This window comes from Dromiciops gliroides, chromosome 5 (assembly GCF_019393635.1).
Source record: "Dromiciops gliroides isolate mDroGli1 chromosome 5, mDroGli1.pri, whole genome shotgun sequence".
Taxonomy (NCBI): domain Eukaryota; kingdom Metazoa; phylum Chordata; class Mammalia; order Microbiotheria; family Microbiotheriidae; genus Dromiciops; species Dromiciops gliroides.
The window spans coordinates 45,309,044-45,328,556 of record NC_057865.1 but is presented as its reverse complement, the minus strand read 5'-3'; the positions used below and the strand labels follow the sequence as shown (position 1 = coordinate 45,328,556).

At 40.7% G+C, this 19,513-nt stretch overlaps 1 protein-coding gene across 2 annotated transcripts in view; it reads left to right on the top strand.

The window, feature by feature from the left end:
- Positions 1 to 11,045, top strand: part of LOC122729861 (myosin VIIA and Rab interacting protein) — a 441,763-nt gene extending 430,718 nt beyond the window's left edge. For both annotated transcript variants that reach the window (XM_043968959.1, XM_043968958.1), the window contains 5 exons: positions 3,328 to 3,489; positions 4,881 to 4,985; positions 5,107 to 5,167; positions 5,339 to 5,457; positions 8,968 to 11,045. In XM_043968959.1, the coding sequence (XP_043824894.1) occupies positions 3,328 to 3,489; positions 4,881 to 4,985; positions 5,107 to 5,167; positions 5,339 to 5,457; positions 8,968 to 9,000 (480 nt within the window). In that variant the 3' untranslated portion in view covers positions 9,001 to 11,045. The remainder of the gene's footprint in view (positions 1 to 3,327; positions 3,490 to 4,880; positions 4,986 to 5,106; positions 5,168 to 5,338; positions 5,458 to 8,967) is intronic.
- The last annotated feature ends 8,468 nt before the right edge of the window (positions 11,046 to 19,513 follow it).

Sequence of the window (19,513 nt, the reverse complement as noted above, 5' to 3'; positions counted from 1 at the left end):
CTCCATTACACATCCCACTCAACCCGTTTCCATTCTCGAGTTCATTAAGCCTTCCTGTTCTAAAGATGTCTACCCCTGACTCAGGATGTAAGTGACACTAGTAATCTCATCTGCTCTGAGGAGATGAAAGCAATGATTTTGTATTCTTGGGGAGAAGATGCTATAAGGCGGAGGCTTTTGAAAACACAGGTTTTCCTGTCAAGGAATTTTCAAATGTCTCTCTGGCATTTTCTCCTATAGGGAAAATTGGTCCCCAGCCCTTCCTTTTCTCATTTCACTTTTAGAATTAATCCCACCATATTCCTGGGAGCCTTTTCAAGATGGTTTTGTGAGTCGTGAAGAAGTAGAAGTAGTGGTAAAATGTTCTCTACCCCTTTTGAAAAATCTGTTGAATTTGTCAAGCCAGTAAGCGTTTTTGCGTCTTGTCTAGGAGGGAATCCAGAAATGTATTGAGAGACAAGGCTGCTGGTTTTAGTTAAAAGAAAAAAAAAATTCCAGACTCTCACTTGAGAGACTAAGGCTGGTATTTGATTAAGTCTTCGTTTCCATTTTACCTTTCTTCTTAAAGACCTCCCATCTAATTCTTTTATCATCCTTCTGCAAAGTCAAGGCAACAAGTATTTATTAAACCTACTATGTGCTGGCCACTGCTAAGCCCTCGGGATCCAAAGAGAGGCAAAAAGACAGCTCTTGAACAGCTCACAATCTAAGGAGGGAGACACATGCAAACACCTGTACAAACAAGCAAACAAACAAGATAAACTCAGAGGGAAGTCACTAGAAAGCCTTCCTACAGAAGGTACAACTTTAGTTGAGACTTGAAGGAAGCCAGGACAGCCAGGAATGGAGATGAAGAAGAACATCTAGGCATGAGAGGCAGCCAGTGATAATAGCCAGTGTAGGGGCAGCTAGGTGGCACAGTGGATAGAGCACCGGCCCTGGAGTCAGGAGTATCTGAGTTCAGATCTGGCCTCAGACACTTGACACTTACTAGCTATGTGACCCTGAGGAAGTCACTTAACGCCAATGGCCTCACCAAAAAAAAAAAAAAATAGCCAGTGTTGGGAGCTGAATCCTTTATAAAGCACCCTATCAAATGTATTGTTGAGGCATTTCAGTCATGCCAGACTCTTCATGACCCTATTTGGGTTTTCTTAGCAAAGATACTGGAGTGGTTTGCCGTTTCCTTCTCCAGCTCATTTTATAGATGCCCTCCACAAAAATCCCATTTTGGTGCCTAACTGTGGCGTGGAAGGGAAGGATAGTCAAAAATATTCAGTCACTAGAATGCGATCTCAAGCAAATCTTCCAGACTGGAAAACTTCTAGTCCAGAGCTGGTGATGGGCATAATGTCTGTTATCAGAGCAGTAGAAAAGAACATTGCCTTTGGACAACCCACAAAGGGTAGAGGCTCAAGAATATACTCCTTTCTCCTCTCTGTAAATACCCAAAAGACTGACAATGATGAGATACCGAAGGGTTATTCAGATATGATCAAAAACTCACAAAGAGGAATGAAAGGAAAAGCTTTTGGGGGAGGGGAGGGATAATGAGAGTTAAATCACTTGCCTAAGGTCACACAGCCAGTAAGTGTCAAGTGTCTGAGGTCAGATTTGAACTCAGATCCTCCTGAATCCAGAGCCAGTGCTTTATGCACTGTGCCACCAAGCTGCCCCAAGGAAAACCTTTAAAAATAATAATTGGGTTCCCATACTCATTGGTGCCTAAGAAAAGTCAAGAGTCTATGAGGACTGGGGGCAGCTAGGTGGTACAGTGGATAAAGCACTGGTCCTGGAGTCAGAAGGACATGAGTTCAAATCCAGATTCAGACACTTGATGCACTTACTAGCTGTGTGACCCTGGGCAAGTCACTTAGCCCCAATTTCCTCACCAAAAAAAAAAAAAAGTCTATGAGCACTGCAGGAAGAAGACTCATAAGCCTAGTATTATACAGTCATAGATTTAGGCCTAGAAGGGACCTCAGACAGAACTCAGTCCAGCCCTCTTATTTACAGAAAGGAAAACTAAATCATAGAGAGTTAAAACAACCTGCCCAAAGATGTGCTGGTTGTAAAGAAGCAAAGTCAGGATTCCAGTCAGGTCCCTAGATTCCAAATGTCGAAATGCAGACGTCTTTCAACCAGGCCTAAGTCAAAAGACTTACAGTTTAGTCCAGCTTCTGATATCTACTGATGTTCGGCAAGTCACTTAGCTTCCTTTCCTCAATTTCCTCATATATATATGTGTGTGTGAGTGTGTGTGTGTGTGTGTGTGTGTGTGTGTGTGTGTGTATGAACAGCTGGGTGGTGAAGTAGACAGAGCAGGGAACTGGAGTCAAGAAAATCTAAGTTTAAATCTAGCCTCAGACACTTTCCAGCTGTGTGAACTGGGCAAGTAAGTCACTTAACCCTATTTGTCGCAGTTCCTTCATCTCTAAAATGAGCTGGAGAAGGAAATGGCAAACCACTATAGTATCTTTGCCAAGAAAATCCCAAATAGGATCACAAAGAGTCAGATACAACTGAACAACAACAACAACAACAACAACAAAAAACAACTCATCTCATGTGGAGAATCGCATGAGACCACAGAATCTGAGAGTTAAAAGAAACCTCAAATGTCCTATTTTCCAATCTGTGAAATAGCAATACATATGTAAGGTGTATTGTGTGATAATATTTCATTTTGTAATAATTAAATATATTATATAATAATATTCTTATTGAGAAAATAATATGTTAATAATGTGATGTATTAGCACGTGGGAAGAGCAATGGTTCTGGTGTCAGAAGGAGTTCAATCCTGCCCCTGTATGACATTGAGCAAGTTATTGAATCCCCCCCAGGCCTCAATACCCTTGCCCCACTCCCAACTCTCCACTCCTCAAAACTTTCTTGTTATGGAGAGTACTGCTGTCCTCCCAGCCCTCAGGCTCAGAACTCACTTTCACCCCATATATTCAATCCATTGCCAAATGTTGCTTCTAACTTAACAATATCTCTCACATTTCTTCTTCTCTCCAATTCCCGCAGCTGTTTCCTTGCTGCAGGCCTTCATCACTGCACACCTTCTCATTGGTTTCCCTATCCTGAGTCTCTCTACACTCCAATCCATTCTCCACTCAACTGCCAAAGCAAATTTTCCAATAAAATGTTACCCAACTAGTCCAGAAATCTATACTAATCCATCAATCGACAAATATTTATAATTGCCTACTACGTGCTAGGCACCTGGAAGACAAAGACAAAGAATCAGTCCCTGCCCTCAGAGAGCTTACCATCTCACCCAGAGTTCCCGTGGCTGTCACTGGTCTCTCTTGTTTGTAGGTGTACCTGACCGCAGGTACCGTCTATGGGTTGGAGGGTCAGCTGAATGAACTGGAGGATGCTGCCCGAAGAATTGGCAGCACCACGGGGGAGTCGGAGCTTGCTGATCTAGAGGACCAAGTGGCCACGGCAGCAGCCCAGGTGCACCATGCAGAGCTGCAGGTGAGAATGTCGCTTCTCCTTATGCCCAGCTGCTAATAGTACCAAGTCGTGGAATCTCGAGGTATCAGAGCTACAAGGGATCTGAGAAGTAGTCTTGGAACCTAGTCTAAAGCACTCCACCCACTTTTCAGATGAGGAAAATGAGGCCCAGGGAGAGGGTTTGACTTGTCCATGATCATAGGGACGGTAAGTGACAAAGCTACGTCTGTATAAGGACATATGCTTCTTCTCTTCCTGGTTCTACCATCCTTCCTATTATAATCTCAATAATGAACATCCCTTTTCTATACTCCAGACTCTCAGCAAAACTGTGGACAAGGCAGTTCGTCCTGCTCACCCAACATAGCCTTTCTATAATCATATCCCCTTTCCCTCCCTCCCTGCCAATCAGTGCCCTCAAGTTATGTTTTTCCTTCTCTTTCAAAACTCACCCTCAGGGGGCAGCTAGGTGGGCAAGTGGATAGAGCACTGGTCCTGGAGTCAGGAGTACCTGAGTTCAAATCCAGCCTCAGACACTTAACACTTACTAGCTGTGTGACCCTGGGCAAGTCACTTAACCCCAATTGCCTCACCCTCAGAAAGGAGTTCAATAAATTCATTTAAATTAAAGTAAAAAATGCATGATAGCAACTTGTGCCCCAAAAGCATAGGCATGGAAGACTCACAGTCACCTTTGCACTGCAAGGAGGCATCAGGTTAAGCCTTTAGGAGAGAATAAAATTACATACATGTCTAAAATACTTATTCTGTGCAGTCATTTGGGGGTATAAAAATTGCCTCAGTTGCTTTCTCAGAGGTTCTATCCAGCACGTTAAAGGCCTCTCTCAAAGTAACTTAATAGTCTCTGTAGTATCCCGTCTATCCATATGCTATCTCTTGCTGTAGTGACCTTCTCCTTACCCCTTCCATTTCTGATCATCTGTTTCCCAGACATGGGGTTTTTTGATGGTTTATTTACTTCTCACAAAGAAGTTGTCTTTGGTGATATGTTATAGTCTACTTAAACCCACTGTGTCTGATCATTGTGCTTTGGGTCACCTAAATTTTGATTATTTAGACATTATAATCATAATTTACCATCAAATAGAATTGCCAAGAGTATATTGATCTTTAAGAGATGGGGGAAGCAGGGAGAGAATTATGCCTCTTTGGTGTAATGCTCACATTTAACACATGAAACTTTTGGAAGAAAAAATAATCTATTCCGAATTGTTTTATGGGCACTTGTAGTGTTCCTTTAGGGAAAGACTGAGTATATGGATCCTTACTCCCTGGGAATGTAGACCTATTGAATATAACATGATTGATTAGTCATAGTTTTATGTATTTGAAGGACTTTTAACAGGCTTGTTCTCTTCTTCCTGCCTGCCTCCCTTTTTCTGTGCTTTAAGATTTCAGATATCGAGAGCAGGATTGCAGCCCTGACATTGGCTGGGTTGAACGTGGCTCCATGTGTCCGTCTGACGAGGAAACGGGATCAGAAGCAAATGAACCAGGTGCTTTCACTTTTTTTGGTGAACACATTCATCACCTGGAGAGTTCCAGAAGAAAAAAAAATAATAAAGTCTTTTGGCTTTGTAAAAAATAAATATGTTGATGCCTGTGTTCTGTTCATAGGTACAGACCATTGATACATCAAGACAGCAGAGGAGAAAACTCCCAGCCCCACCAGTGAAAAGTATGTTTTAAAACATGATTGACAATTAAACTATCTAAATGGCATGATCCAAACAGGAAGGGGAGATTGGAAATGAGATAAATGGAAAGCTCTCTTCTTCTGAACAGCCCTTGGAGAGCCTTTCAGCTGAGCCTTCTCAGTAAACCTTATCCTTCGCTTACTTCTTTTCAGATGAGAAAATGGAGGCTGCTTCACTCACTTCCGTTAAAACATTTAACCGGAATTTCATACTCCAAGGGTCTATGACACAAAGGACTAAAGAAAGAAAAAGTACTGCCAAGGACTTGATGGTAAATTTCATCCTTTTCCTTTTCACTTTCCCAATGGATATTCATTCCAGACAAGAGCTCTTCTCGACCTGAACATTGGGAACCATTGGTCTCTGTTTTTGTGGAACCTCAGAATCGAATTCGCAGGATGACAAACATGCTGCCTTGTATTGTTAGTTACTTTTCTTTTAACCAATCAGCAAGCATCCTTTGTTTGGAATTCAAAGCCCTTCCTACCTTTCATTACCCTGGAAAGGTTGAATAAAATTCTGACACTTGACGCCCTTCTACACAACTCAGTTCCCCTGGCCCATTTGGTGTTCCTCCCATGTGACACTCCACCTCCCATATCAGAACCTTTGAAGTGGCTGTCCCCAATCCCTGGAATGCGCTTCCTCCTCACGTGACTCTTAGTGTGCCTGGCTTCCTTCGAAACTCCCCTCAAATCCCCCCTTCTGCAGGAAGGTGCAGGTGCAGGTGTATGTGTCTTGTGTATAGCCTAGTTTTTTGGATGTTATAGCCCCAATTAAAATATAAGTCCCCTTAGGGCAAGAATCCTATTTTTGCCTTTCTTAATATCTCCAGCACTTTAATGGTACCTGGCACATAGCAAGCACTTAATAAATGCTTTCTGGCTGCCCCCCAAAAAGTGCTGACTATGTGCCAATCATTGTATTAGGTACTAACAATACAGGGAAGAAAAAGGTAAAAACAGTCCCTTCCTTCAGGGAGTTTACATTCTAATGTCATGTATCCCAACGTATGTCTTAGTTGCCAAATAGACTGTAAGCTCTTTGATATCAGGGCTTGCTACATCTTCAATATTTCTATGTTTGAAGGCCATGTCTTAAATAGGGAAATAGAATCCAGAGCACATGCTCCCCAACAGCTTACAGTCTCGTTGGAGAAATAAGCCTTACCTGCATGAAAAAATAATTAACATCAGGCAGTATATACTAAATTCCAAACGAATACTATGGGAGAGCCAGAGAAAAGAGATCTCACTTGAGCTGGCTGATCAGGGAAGATGAAGGGGTAGCATTTGCTCTAGGCCTCTAACGGTAGCTAAGACTTAAATGGGGGGGGGGTAGTTATGAGCATTACAGAAAATTGGGAAAGCATGAACAAAATATAGAGGCTGCCTAGACCTTCTTTAAGCCATTTCTTTTTGCTGCTTCCCAGAGAGCTGTTGAGCTTTATAACCAGGAATATTTTACCCTCCAAATCTCCTTGTTCAGGTGTACAACTTTTAGGGGTTTTTCAGTGCCTGTCTCCTACATAACAAGATAATTTGTATTTTCTTACTTAAAAAAATAAGCAAACCATTAATGGATAGAATAACATCTCTGAGGAGGTGACAACAATCTGTATGCTAGCGAGTTACTCTTATTATTTTTTAATCTGCCAACCCTTAACTAAAATGGATGGCTTGAGCTTAATTTGTTTATTTCCCATGGCTTACTATGTGCCAGGCACTATGCTAAGTGCTAGAGATACTAAGAAAAGAAAAGGCAAGGTCTCTGCTCTAGACAGTCTTACAGTGTAATTGGGGCTACAGTGTACCAAAAGCTAGGTATATACACAAGATATATACATATATATATACATACACACATATGGGACTTAATGCCTCCTTGATGAGATTCCCTTCATTATATATCTATATCTACTACATTTTATATACTACATGAATTTATGATATATTTATATATAAACATACTATATTTATTATATATCTATATCTCCTATAGGTATCTACTATAGGTAGATATAGATATATAGTAAATGGAATCTCATCAAGGAGGCATTAACAGAAGAGGGGGAGTGGGAAAGGCCTCTTGCAGAAGGTGAGATTTGAGCTAATTTTTGAAGAAAGCCAGGGATGTGAGGAGCCACAGGTGAGGAGAAATCACAATGCAGGGATGGGGGACGCCCATACATAGATTTGTCATGAGTATGGACACAGAGTATATAATGCTTCTTAAAGCAAAGTTCATATTGAGGTGGGTTTCCCACAATCTTTAGACCTTTTTTCCAGAGATATTAAATTCAAATGAACATTTATTAAGCACCCACAATATGCAAGACACTAGAGGCATACCCTTGCCCAACCCACAAAGAAAGAGGGATGGTGCATTTTTGTGGGACTTACAAAACTCTTTCTCAGAATAACTCCTACACCTGTGGTCCTCAGACTTTTTCAATGTGTCACACACCCTGCTTAAATCCTCTGCAAACAGTTTAAAAGTTGCCATTGTGTCTTGCAGACCATTGCAAAACAGCTGTTCGGGGCACCATGATTGCGTGTCTGTGAAGGCTTCTTATAAAGTCCAAGAATAAAACAAGAGGTCCAAAAAATAAGTAGACTGGCTTACCCCTTATGAGTCATCATCATCCTCTAAGCAAATGTGTTAATTTGTAATTTTCCCCTAAACTCCTTTGAATGCCAGTTGTGGGAAGTCTGCCCAGGAAGACGCCAGAGAGGAGCATGTAGCTTTAGAGCTGGTGGGCACCTCAGGGAAGTCAAGCTAATCAAACATCCCTTTACTAAGTAGACCTAGAAAGACTCTGTGATCTGCCCAAGGTTGCTGAATGAGCAATAGATTGGACATTCCAACCCCAGGCTTCCACTGAACTATTCAGTCCCTTACATAACATTCTTAGGTTTTGTAGTAAGATACAGGATCAGAGGACTAGAGCTGGGACCCCAGAGGCCATTAACTAGCCTGAATATAATTATATAAGTACATGTGGTCACCCTCATGAGAATGGAATCTCCTGGGCAGCTAGGTGGATAAAGCATCAGCCCTGGATTCAGGAGGACCTGAGTTCTAATCTGACCTCAGATACTTGACACTTAGGCAAGTCACTTAACCCTCATTGCCTGGGGGTGGGGGTGGGGAAGAGAATGGAAGCTCCCTGAAGCCAAGGGACTATTTCATTTTTGTCTTTGTATACTCAGCACCTAGCACAGTGTTTGCACATAACTGGTACCTAATAAATGCCTGTTGATTAATAGATCAACCTACTCTAACTCCATCATTTTACAGAAGGTAAAACTGAGGCTTGCTCAAGGTCACAGCAGTAGTAACCATCAGAGATGAGATGAAGTAAAGGTGGATCTTTCTGCTGAAGGGTTTTGATGTGATTTTTCAGTTCCTATTTATTCGTTCTTCCAGATCTAAAACAATCCCCACTCTCCTGCCTAAAATAACTGTAGACTTCTAGATCTTGGACAAGTCACTTAATTTTCAGAGACTTCTGTTTCTTTCTTTGTAAACTGATGGGATTGGCCTAGATGACCCAAGGACTTACCTATTACCACCAGGCTACAATAATGGAAGGAATCCTCAGACCCCTGTGCCAACCACCAGCCCTCTTGTTGATTGGATCACTAAGAAAGCTCTCATGTAGAAACAGCCTGGAGTTATTAGATGGACAGTCATTAGCTTCTTAGACATTTTTACTTTTGCGAAGTGGCCAATCATCTGTTCAATGTTGTGCTAATGTGCCATTTTCTTTTTCTCTTAGGAACCAACTCTAGGATCCGCCATAATGTTTTAGTGGTACAGAACTCTACTGCCAATCACACACTGCCTCCAGCTGTATACACCAGTGCCTTTCTTGAACAGCCATTGTATACAGTATGTCCCATAGAAAATAGGCCCCGGAGGAGCACCGTTTCCTCCGAGGGCGGGGCTTTCTTTTCGTCTTGGATACCTCACTGAGAAAGCTGTCCAAGGCTTCAGCATTCTGGTCTGCTTGTGGGAATGTTGCCTTATGTTCCCTTGAGACTCCAGGAAAGATACTAAGATACTGAGTTTCCAAAGCAAAGCTCTTTGTTTTACAAATGCCACTTTTTTCCCCCTGTCAATCAATTGTGCTAAAGAATGTCGTCTTTTAAGATAATCTATGTGGCTTTTTTTTTTTTGATAGCCCTGATTCCACCAGATGTCTATCAAAATTCCATCTGGTAAAAGAGGAAACAACCATCCTACTGGCCCCTTAGTGCTCACAAAGACCTCCCTGACTTATGCATGCTAAGGAAAACGGACCTGGCCATGAATGCTAGTTTCACTGATGTTGGTTGGGAGTGGTAAGGGTGAAATTTTCATTCTTAAAAACAAAAGGAAAAAAAAAAACTAGCAATGAGCAGAGGCATCTGTTAATCTCCTCTCCATCTGCCAGGCTTCTGGCTCATGGCTCTTACAATTATTTCTATTAGTTTGCAGTCACGAATCATGATGTCACATTCCACCAGGATGGCCCCTGGTGAAATGAATACAGCACACCTAAACAAAGACATGCATTTGTTCTTTTTCTCCATCCCAGGGACTATCATGAAATCCAGACAAGTCACTGATACCCAGACACCTTCAGCAACAACCGGGGATCATTCATTGTGTAGGTGCCCATGAACTTCCTTAGGACTTAGGCTTTCCCACACCAGAGGAGAGAAGAGTAATGGAAAACACAGCTCAGAACTCACCTGCTGAGCTTTATCCAAAATGAAGGGTGTGCAATTTAGTACTAACGTTAGCCCATACATTTACATTATACAATATAGCTTCCAAAGTGCTTTCTCTCCCTGTGGGAGGTAAGTAGTAAAAATTCTAGTATCCCCATTATACAGATACATATATAAAGACACCAAGGCTGGTTTCTAGTGGCAGAAGTTGGACTCTAACCTAGTTTTCTCATTCCTAAATCCAGGCTCTTTCCACTAGGTAACAGTCTATGGGGTCGGATTCTAATAAAGTACAAAAGATGAGCTGAATGCAAAATTACTTACTGAAATCCAGTTGGTAATTTTTTTTAGTACCCAAAGTATCAAATTGTTTCAAAGGAAATGCTAAATACCATTTTTCCAAAAAATAATTACCATAATAAGCACCATGACTCCAAATTATAAGTGTAGTATCAATAAACTATTATATTACTCTGGGTATGTGTATACAGCAGGAACACATACTAAATATATGTCAACTTTCAGTCTGTTAACAAAAACAAACAGACCTAAAAACTTCATTCAGTAAAGTGGGTCATGTTTATTCATAAGTTATTAAAAGAGACTCTAATTAGGAATATTGAATTAATTGGGATGACTCAAGAATATCTCCCTTTACACCATTTTTAACCTCTAGATGATGGTTTGTCTGTTACACCCATTCCCCAATCTTGAAGGCTGCAGGTACTCGTCATGAGCTGACCTTGATGGTGGTTTGCATATTTGTCTGATTATAATATTTACTAATACCGTGTATGTGTTATCCAACCTAAAAGATTCATTTGAATAGAGTAAATCTTTGGCTTTTGTTCCACTGGTGTGATTTAAAACAAAATGGAAAAGAAAAAAGTCCACAATACAACAAAAACTCCAAGTTCAGAATAGAATGTTTTGCATAAAGAGGCATGAGAAGAAGCTACTGTTGTGTTAGTGTTAAAATATTCTGTCTTCTTTGACGAAAAAAAAATGTGTCCTGTGTAAGCATTGCAAAAAACAAAAAAAAAAAAAAGAAAAAAGAAAAAAAACCTGCTCTATGGCATTTGAATTTTTACAAAGGTTTCCTTGTGCCAAATCTGTGTGAAGATTTAATTTTACCATTCAAGAAAAAGTCACAAAAGCATATGTTCTATCAACATGGAAGATTATTTTGTCATCAAGTGATTTCAATCTTTAGTGTTAATATTTATATTTAGATTAATTTTTATAAATGAAAATATTTTAATGGTTTAAGAAAATTAAGATGCTTTAATGATTTCTTTAATGAAGTCTGAGTACAAGTTAAGCTTGCCTTCATGTTATCTGCATCTTTGCCAAGAATTACTGTTGGGAGAAATTATAGAGTAAAAGTCATTTATGAAAAATAATATTTGTGCAGATGTGAGTGTTTTTTATTTCTCAAAGAGTGTAAGCCAGCTACACAAACGCGAGTGCGCGTGCGCGGGCACACACACACACACACACACACACACACACACACACAGAGTTAAAGAGGTGCATGCTGGGTACTCTCAAGCTGGAACTACCAGCACAATGGGTCTGACTGATGTTTTTCCCTAAATCAGATGACTTTTTTTTGACCAGATGAACTGATTGTTTCAGCTTCAAGGAAACAGCCTTAAGTTTTCTCCTGTATCCACCAAGCAAACAGTGCCAGTGCCTATTGAATTGAATTGCATCACGGAATGCTTTCCCTCCTGTCTTTTAGTGACCTCTTAGGTAGCTTGCAACAAGTCTAATGTGAAGGGCCCTTGGGATCTTAACCTAGAGTCCACTGTCCTTGGACAGATTTGGGGGGTACATGAACTTAGATTTGAAAGACATATCAGGAATGAAGGGGGGAAAGCAATGACTTTATTTTCTTTGCAGCACTGACATACCCAGGAGCATTCCATGGAGTTCTGCACCTGCTCTCAATTCCCAGAGCTCATGGAGTTTCTGGGACCATGCCTCTTGTCCATTTCTTTTTTTTTTTTTTTTGACCGCCAGCCCCACCTATTTTCTATTCCGACATGCACCTTCAGCTTGCATTGGAACACTCCAATAGCGTGAGCTGAATTCTGGATACTAATAGAAGCAAGGAATCCCTGACCAGTCTGGTATCTTCAAAGGAATCTGGAGAGAACAGGACCCTGGTTGAAAGATGGGCTTTCCCAGAATGCCAGTAACAAGAAAGCAATATCTTTAGATAAATCATACCTGTTTGTCGAGTAGTAACACGACCAAGGAAAAGATGCCTGCTTTTTGTTGTTGGTGGTTTTGTTTTGTTCTAAAGCTGTGATTATATTGGTATAGAGTGAAGAAACCCCTTCAACTAATGCAGATCAGCAACTTAGAGTCTTAGTAGGTTAGCGAAAGGAAAAGTTGAGTGATTTGTCCAAGGTCACACATCCAGAATAGGTCAGAAGCAGGACTTTACCTCCAATCTCCTTGACTCTAAAGCCAGCTCCCTATATACTATGCTGTACTAGCTTTCTAGATGAGCTGATGGTTCCCACTTAGTTTGAAATATGGTATAACCAAGTTCCAAGAGGAGTCAAGAATTTATAGTAGTATTCAGCCAGGATCTAGAACTTCCTTACAGGCTCCCTGCACTACAAATACACACACACACACACACACACACACACACACACACATGCATGCATGCATACAGTCACAGACCACTGGTGACAAATTCTGATTAAATGTAATTCTGATTTAAAACATGAATTATTGACAAATTGTGGCTAAAGCCACTTCTGTCTGAAGGAACTTGTGAATCATGGAACAGCAACGTGAGAAGGATGGACAATATTTCTATGGAAGGCAAATAGAATCTGAAATCAGAAGCCAAATATGAGGCCAGAAGAGAAACTCCATGCCAAGCCTATTAGCCTGGGAAGGTGGCTTATGGGTGGATAACTCTCTATTTGGTAAAGATTTGGCTACTGAAACTTGTGAGTACATCCAACACCAGTCAGAATGAGCCCCCTGCTAATTTAGAAGGAAAGCTTGACTTTTCGATGCTAGTTGAGTGATTCACAACTATTCAAATGTATTGGCATAGAAAAGTGTCCCTGCAGCTTAGTCAATAGGTCCTACGGTTATAGACTCAGCTTGACAGATTCAAAATATATGCATGCCATTGGGCTGTGGTTGTCCTTAGCATCTACACAACATCAAGGTTTTGTATTGTTAAGAGCAGAATGAAGGGAGTATCAAGGTCAGTCCTAAGGATTTATGCCAGTCACATACAGTTGAGTCTGCTTTACTGATAGGTATTAACTGTGAAAAAGAAATAACTGTGTTTCAATTCAGCTCACCTGTCCTACAGAGACATCAACAAAATATCAGTGTCAGAAAGGGTACTCAGAGGTCAACTAATCTGTGTCAGAACTGGAATCCCCATACCCAACAAATGGCCATCCAGCCTTTGCTTTAAAACCTCCAATAGGAGGAATAACTAATCTAATCCTAACCCATGGGCACCTACACAAGAACAGCTCTTTCCACTTTTGGACAGCCCTGATGTTAAGAAGTTGTTTATTTTACCCATAATTCTGCCTTCTCTGCCACTTCTACACATTGATTCTAAGTCTGCCCTCTGGGGCCAACTCCCTCTTCCACGTGATTATATTAGCCCAACAAGGGCTCCTGGCCACTATGGATCACTTCTAAGGAGAGCTTTAGTCTCTCCAGTTCAGCACCTGGGACAGTGTCTGACATACAGATTGTGTTTATTCAGTACATGTTGATTTACTTATGGATTATGCTCTTCAGCTTGGCCAGCCTAATATCTTTTCCAAGCCTCAGATTAGGGGCTCTTAACCTGGGGCCTACTGACCTTGGATAGATTTCAAGGGGTCCATGAACGTGGACGCGAAAGACATTTAATCTTTATTTTCACTAATCTTTGGTTTCCTTTGTAGTTCTGTTTTTTAGCTTAAGAACCCCTTCTCTAAATTAATTAAGGAAACTCGGGAGTCTATTTCTCAGTGCTAATCTGTTCATCTGTGCCTGTCACGCAGGCATGCAGGCATTCACAGGAATCACAACCTGAGGAGTGCATTTCAAAGGGAGTTTGGGAAGGCACCTCTGAGATTTCAGGGAACCCACTATCCCCTTAGCTTGCTCTCAAGAAGGAAATTCCAAGTTGCGGGGCACAAGTATCATTGTCATGCTTGCCTAGCTTGGCATCAGCTCTCCATCACTCTGATTGCAGTTCCTTCCATGTAATTGCCTAACCAATGCCTGATTATTTCTGCCTTTTCCATCCCTGTAAGTGATATACAGAAGTAATTACTCTTGGACTTACTGAGGTTTCCAAAGCTTGCTATAGTGATTAATCCACATGACTCCTGCTGATGTTAATAAGGATTGGGTGGTTTGAGGCACCGTAGAACTTCATCTAATCACTGCAACAAGGAGCAAACACCGGTGGGAAAGAGCACAGCAGGGTCACCCTACAGAAATCATTGTATATCTATTTACCACCATCACCCTGACCTCCAGAAGTAAGGCTCTTCTAAAAAGAAAATGTGCTTTTCCCTTTTGACTTGCTGTTCACCTCCCCCCATCTCTGACCAATTTCAACCTCTTGTTCCCACTCTGGGATCAGACTGAAAAGGGCATAACAATAAGCCACATTATGGTTCAACTCACAATCCCATAACTCCCCAGACCAAAGTTCCTTCTCCTAGCCATCACTCTTTCACTAAAATGTCAACTCCTCGAGGGCAAAGACTACCTAATTTTGTTTTTGTTGTTGTTGTTTTGGTATTCTCAGTGCCTGGTATACAGCAGGTGCTTGATAAATGCTCATTGATTCACTCATTCAGAGGAAAAGAATACCTTTCCCAATACAATTAAATTATATATGCTCAGGTTTTAGACCATAGCTCTTAAAATTAGCTAAAGATGTGCAACTGATGGAGAATTGGAAAACTATCTAAACTTAGTTAACTATATATACATATACATGAAATAATGCCAACATATAAAGTGTGGAATGGTTAAATCACACCAAGAGTTGAAGAGTGTTACTCCTCAACTTCCATTCCCATTATCGCCTTTGTTGCTACAGGGAAAATCTAGAAGAGAGTTCAGTATCCTATTGAGAAATCTGGGAATTGTGCTGGCATTGATTCCTCAGGCTAAAGTGATGAGGAATGAGTTTGTTGCAAACACAGCTTTAATCCAACTCCCTTCCTGGACGCATGCCTTTATATGCATTAAGTCACCTCCCATTCCTCTTCCTATCCCATGTCATAATAGACACCAATCCTCCCTCATTCTTCCCTTAATGTAACTCAAACAGCTGCCCTTGGATAGCCTACGTCCCTGGTCATTTGTTGTGTTTTTCAGAGTACTGCTCAAGCTCTACTGGGGGGAAAAAATGAAGTAAGCAGGGAAGGAAGGAAGGAAGGAGGAAAGGAAAAAAGGGAAGGGAGGAAGGAAAACATTTATAAAGGCCCTACTATGTGCAGGCATTGTGCTAAATGCTTTACAGATACTACCTCATTCGATCTTCTCAACAATCCTGGTATGTAGGTATATTATTATGATCATTTTACAGTTGAGGAGACTGAGGCAGACAAAGGTTAAGTGATTTATTGAAGGCCACATGGCTAGGAAATGTCTGGTTCCAGACCCAACACTGTAACCACTGCTGCCTCAAGGTAACCATCTTTTTACTGTACCTGGCTCTTATTGGCTTGGTTCATCTTTAGTTCATTCTACATTCATTTTCCTAGAATCATAGTCTAACTCCCTCATTTCACAGACAAGGTTGTCTGACTTCAAAGACCATGCTCCTCTCACCTCACCATTCATAGTCTGATGATGCCTCATTCTCACAGTGCTTCAAGCTGGTGCCTGCTGCATTTGTACCATGCTGAACTCGAGTATAAATTTCTAGGATAAAGGACTATACTTTTCTTCCTGTCATACCCCCATCCCCCACCACCACCACCATATTCTTAAGGTAGCACATTAAACTAACACATCCTTAATACACATTCCAGGGAGAGGCTCCCAGGCTTACATCCAGAGCCCACAATGTTCTGCTCAAATCTTTTCATATTCAGCATTTGCCTTGTTTTGTGTTGCATCACAGCTGCATTAATGAGAAATTCTTTGGGCAAGGGAATACACTAAAAACATACTCATTCAAGTCTACTCATGCAAAGCCCAGCCTTAAAAGCTCACCAAGAGGCTTGAAAGTTGTGCAGGAGTGTAGGATGGCTAAAAGAGCACTAGTTTTTGACTCAGTGGGATTGGGTTCAAATTCCACTTCTGACTCTTGCTACTTCTATGTTCATTCCTCTCCAGGCTTTCTCCACCAGGATGCAGCAGCCTCCTTACCCGTGACTTCCACACCACTAGTAGGAAGTACACTCTGTCCCCTTCCTGTGATTCTTCCCAGAACTTTGTCTTAAGGAAAGTACCCAAGCCAACCAGGTCTCTATTCCCCTCCAGACCCCTCCTCCCTCTCTGGACTTTCTCCACCAAGTCCCCTAATGGGTACTTTCTCCCTCCTCACTTCCTTTCGGCCTCCTTTTATCTATTGTCTTCTCATTAGAATGTAAACTCCTTGAGGGCAGGGACTGTCTTTCCACTGCTATTTTCATTCTCATCACTTGGGGTAATGCTTGGCTAGTAGCAAGTACTTAATAAATTCTTGAGGACTTGTTGTCTTTGAATAAATCATCAGATTTCCTTAAGCCCAGAATTCCTCATCTCTGAGGCCCTTTACAGCTTTACCTCTATGATCCTGTTGTTGAAGGAACAAAGCATTTATTAAGCCTTATTAAGCACTGGGTAAATGCTGGGGATACAAAGAGAAAAAGCAAAGATAGTTCCTGCTCTCAGAAAGCTTCCATTTTAATCAAAGAGAAGACACATAGGAAAGATTTCAGCCCCAAGTCAGAGGGGAAAGTCCCACAGTCATTAGGAGGCAGCAGTAAAACATGTTAACACTTCTTTAATGTTATTGCCACTAATAAAATCATATTTTCTGATGCTGAACCATTTGAACAGCACCAAGGACTCTGATGGCCAGGATTTTGTTTTCTGATTCTTCAGTAGCTGAGGTTGTAACACTTAGGAGGAGTTACCAGGCTGTATCTCCACGGCTGAAGACACTGGGCTGGAAACAATTCTACTCCCAAGGTTCTTGGGTTCAGTGTCCCAAGCTATCTTCATCAGGGCCTGAGAAGAGGTGATGGTCAAGGTGGTGGTGCTCATGGTTTGATTTGCCTGTCTTGTGCTTTTTCCTGTGTCTCCCTCAGGGTGCCCTGATGATATAAGAACCTGCCCTTAAGAATTGTGATTTAATATCTACTGAAAAATCACTTAATGGACACTCAGGATGATATGGAAAGTTCCCATTTGCCTTATGTAGAACAGAACTCTCTCTCTCTCTCTCTCTCTCTCTCTCTCTCTCTCTCTCTCTCTCTCTCTCTCTCTCTCTCTCTCTCTCTCTCTCTCTCTCTCTCTCACTCTCACTCTCTCCCTCTCCCCCTCCCTCCTTTTTTTCTGGTCATGGTATCATTGGACCCCTTCAAATGGACCTTGGTATTTTGATGGCCAACTAACATCAGCTGTTGATGCTTTATCATGGCCTGCAGGTGACTTTGGTTATTCAAAAGTCAGCGGAATAAAATCTTTGTCTGACCAAGCTGTGAGGTCTTCAAGGCCAAGCCCAGATGCCACGTCTGTTATCTTAGACCCAGCCTAAGTTGGGAGAGGCTCATCATCAGATTGATCCCAGTAACTCTTACCTTAATATACCTTAATAACTCTTACTCTTATCTTAAGTGGTAGAGAGGCCACCATTTACATTAGTACTGAGACTAACCACACTGTGCCACCTAGCCGCCCCTTTCTCTCACTTTTTTTTAGTGAGGCAATTGGGGTTAAGTGACTTGCCCAGGGTCACACAGCTAGTAAGTGTTAAGTGTCTGAGGCTGGATTTGAACTCAGGTACTCCTGAATCCAGGGCCGGTGCTCTAGCCATTGCGCCACCTAGCTGCCCCCTTTCTCTCACTTTTGTAACAAAATGGTATGATTTATGTCATTTAAAAAGTTAAATGATGTAATTTTAAATTATGGAGTATGGGTGTAGAACATTGCTTACATTGTCACAGTTGGTTAATGTGTTAGTTTTCCTTTGTGTCCCACAAAGGACTATCTATAACAGTGCATTGTTCTTAAAATAGAGTTTGTGGACTTGGATTTTGAGAGAGAAACAGAGACAGAGGAGAGAGAAGAGAGAATTATATATGTGATACATAAATACATGATGATATATATATACACACATTTTCAATATAACTAGTTTCCTTTGTAATCTTATATATTTCAGTTTATGAATTTAAAAATGTTCTGGGAAATTGTCTATATATTTCAAAGGGTCCATGACTCAAAGGAAAAAAAAAAGGTTAAGAACCCCTGGCTTGGACCCTTATGTTTGTCCTTCCCACCTTTGGCTCATCTTATTTGGTGTTCTGTTGTTTGTATCAGAATTGTAGACTTAGGAAACTCAAACTACTGACCCTGTTGGTGTTTATGGTGAGGTGATTAATCCTACATATCAAATAGTTACTTTATTGTTTCCTTAGAAACAGAGATGATGTCAATTAATTAAACCTGACAAGACCAAACCTCACTAGGTCTGGTAATCTCTCATTTTGGATATCTTTTCTCATAGATTCATAGAATGTCACAGCTGAAAAAGACCTTTGAGGACATCTATTCCAACTCACTCAACCATTATTCTTATTGAAAGTTTGAGTCACCATTTGATCCATTGTTAATGTATGTGTCCAATGTGTGAAATAGACATGTTACTGAACATTGCAACAGAAAACTGGACAAATTGGTACAAGAGATTTAGTAAAACCTTGCAGGGTAATAAAGTCCATGGCTTCCATTTTTACTTCATTAACTGGGTAATAAAGGTTCTTTTTAATAACTATCATAAATCCTCAGTTCTTATATTTTAGGATGAATTTTAGAGGTAGTAAATGCTAATTGAGATTTTAAAGAAGCTATAATTAATGTAGTTGAATTAATGTTACTCCCCTGCCTTGATCTGGTAAATAGCCTAATGAATTAAAACAGAAATAAGGAGTAATGCATTTACCCAACATTAGCAATTGTTCCTGCTGCTTCCAAATGGAGACTTTTAATGGCTTGCAATCTTCATCATTATATGAACAATAATAATGTTATAATAATCGCATGCATTTGTGTAATGCTTTGTGGCTACAATGTGTTTTTACATGTATTTTCTCATTTGCTCATCTCAACCACACTGTGAAGCAAGTACTGAAAATATTTTAAAATAGTATTTTATTTTGGTTTTTTTCCCACCATTACATGTAAAGATAGTTTTCAACATTCATTTTTGTAAGATTTTGAGTTCCAAATTTTTCTCCCACCCTCCCTTCCATCTCCATCTCCCAAAGCCAGCAAGCAATCTGATATAGGTTATTTATTACAATCATGTCAAACATAGTTCCACATTAAGTACTACAAATATTATTGGCTTTCTTTTAGATATGAAAAACCCATAGCTCAGAAAATTTG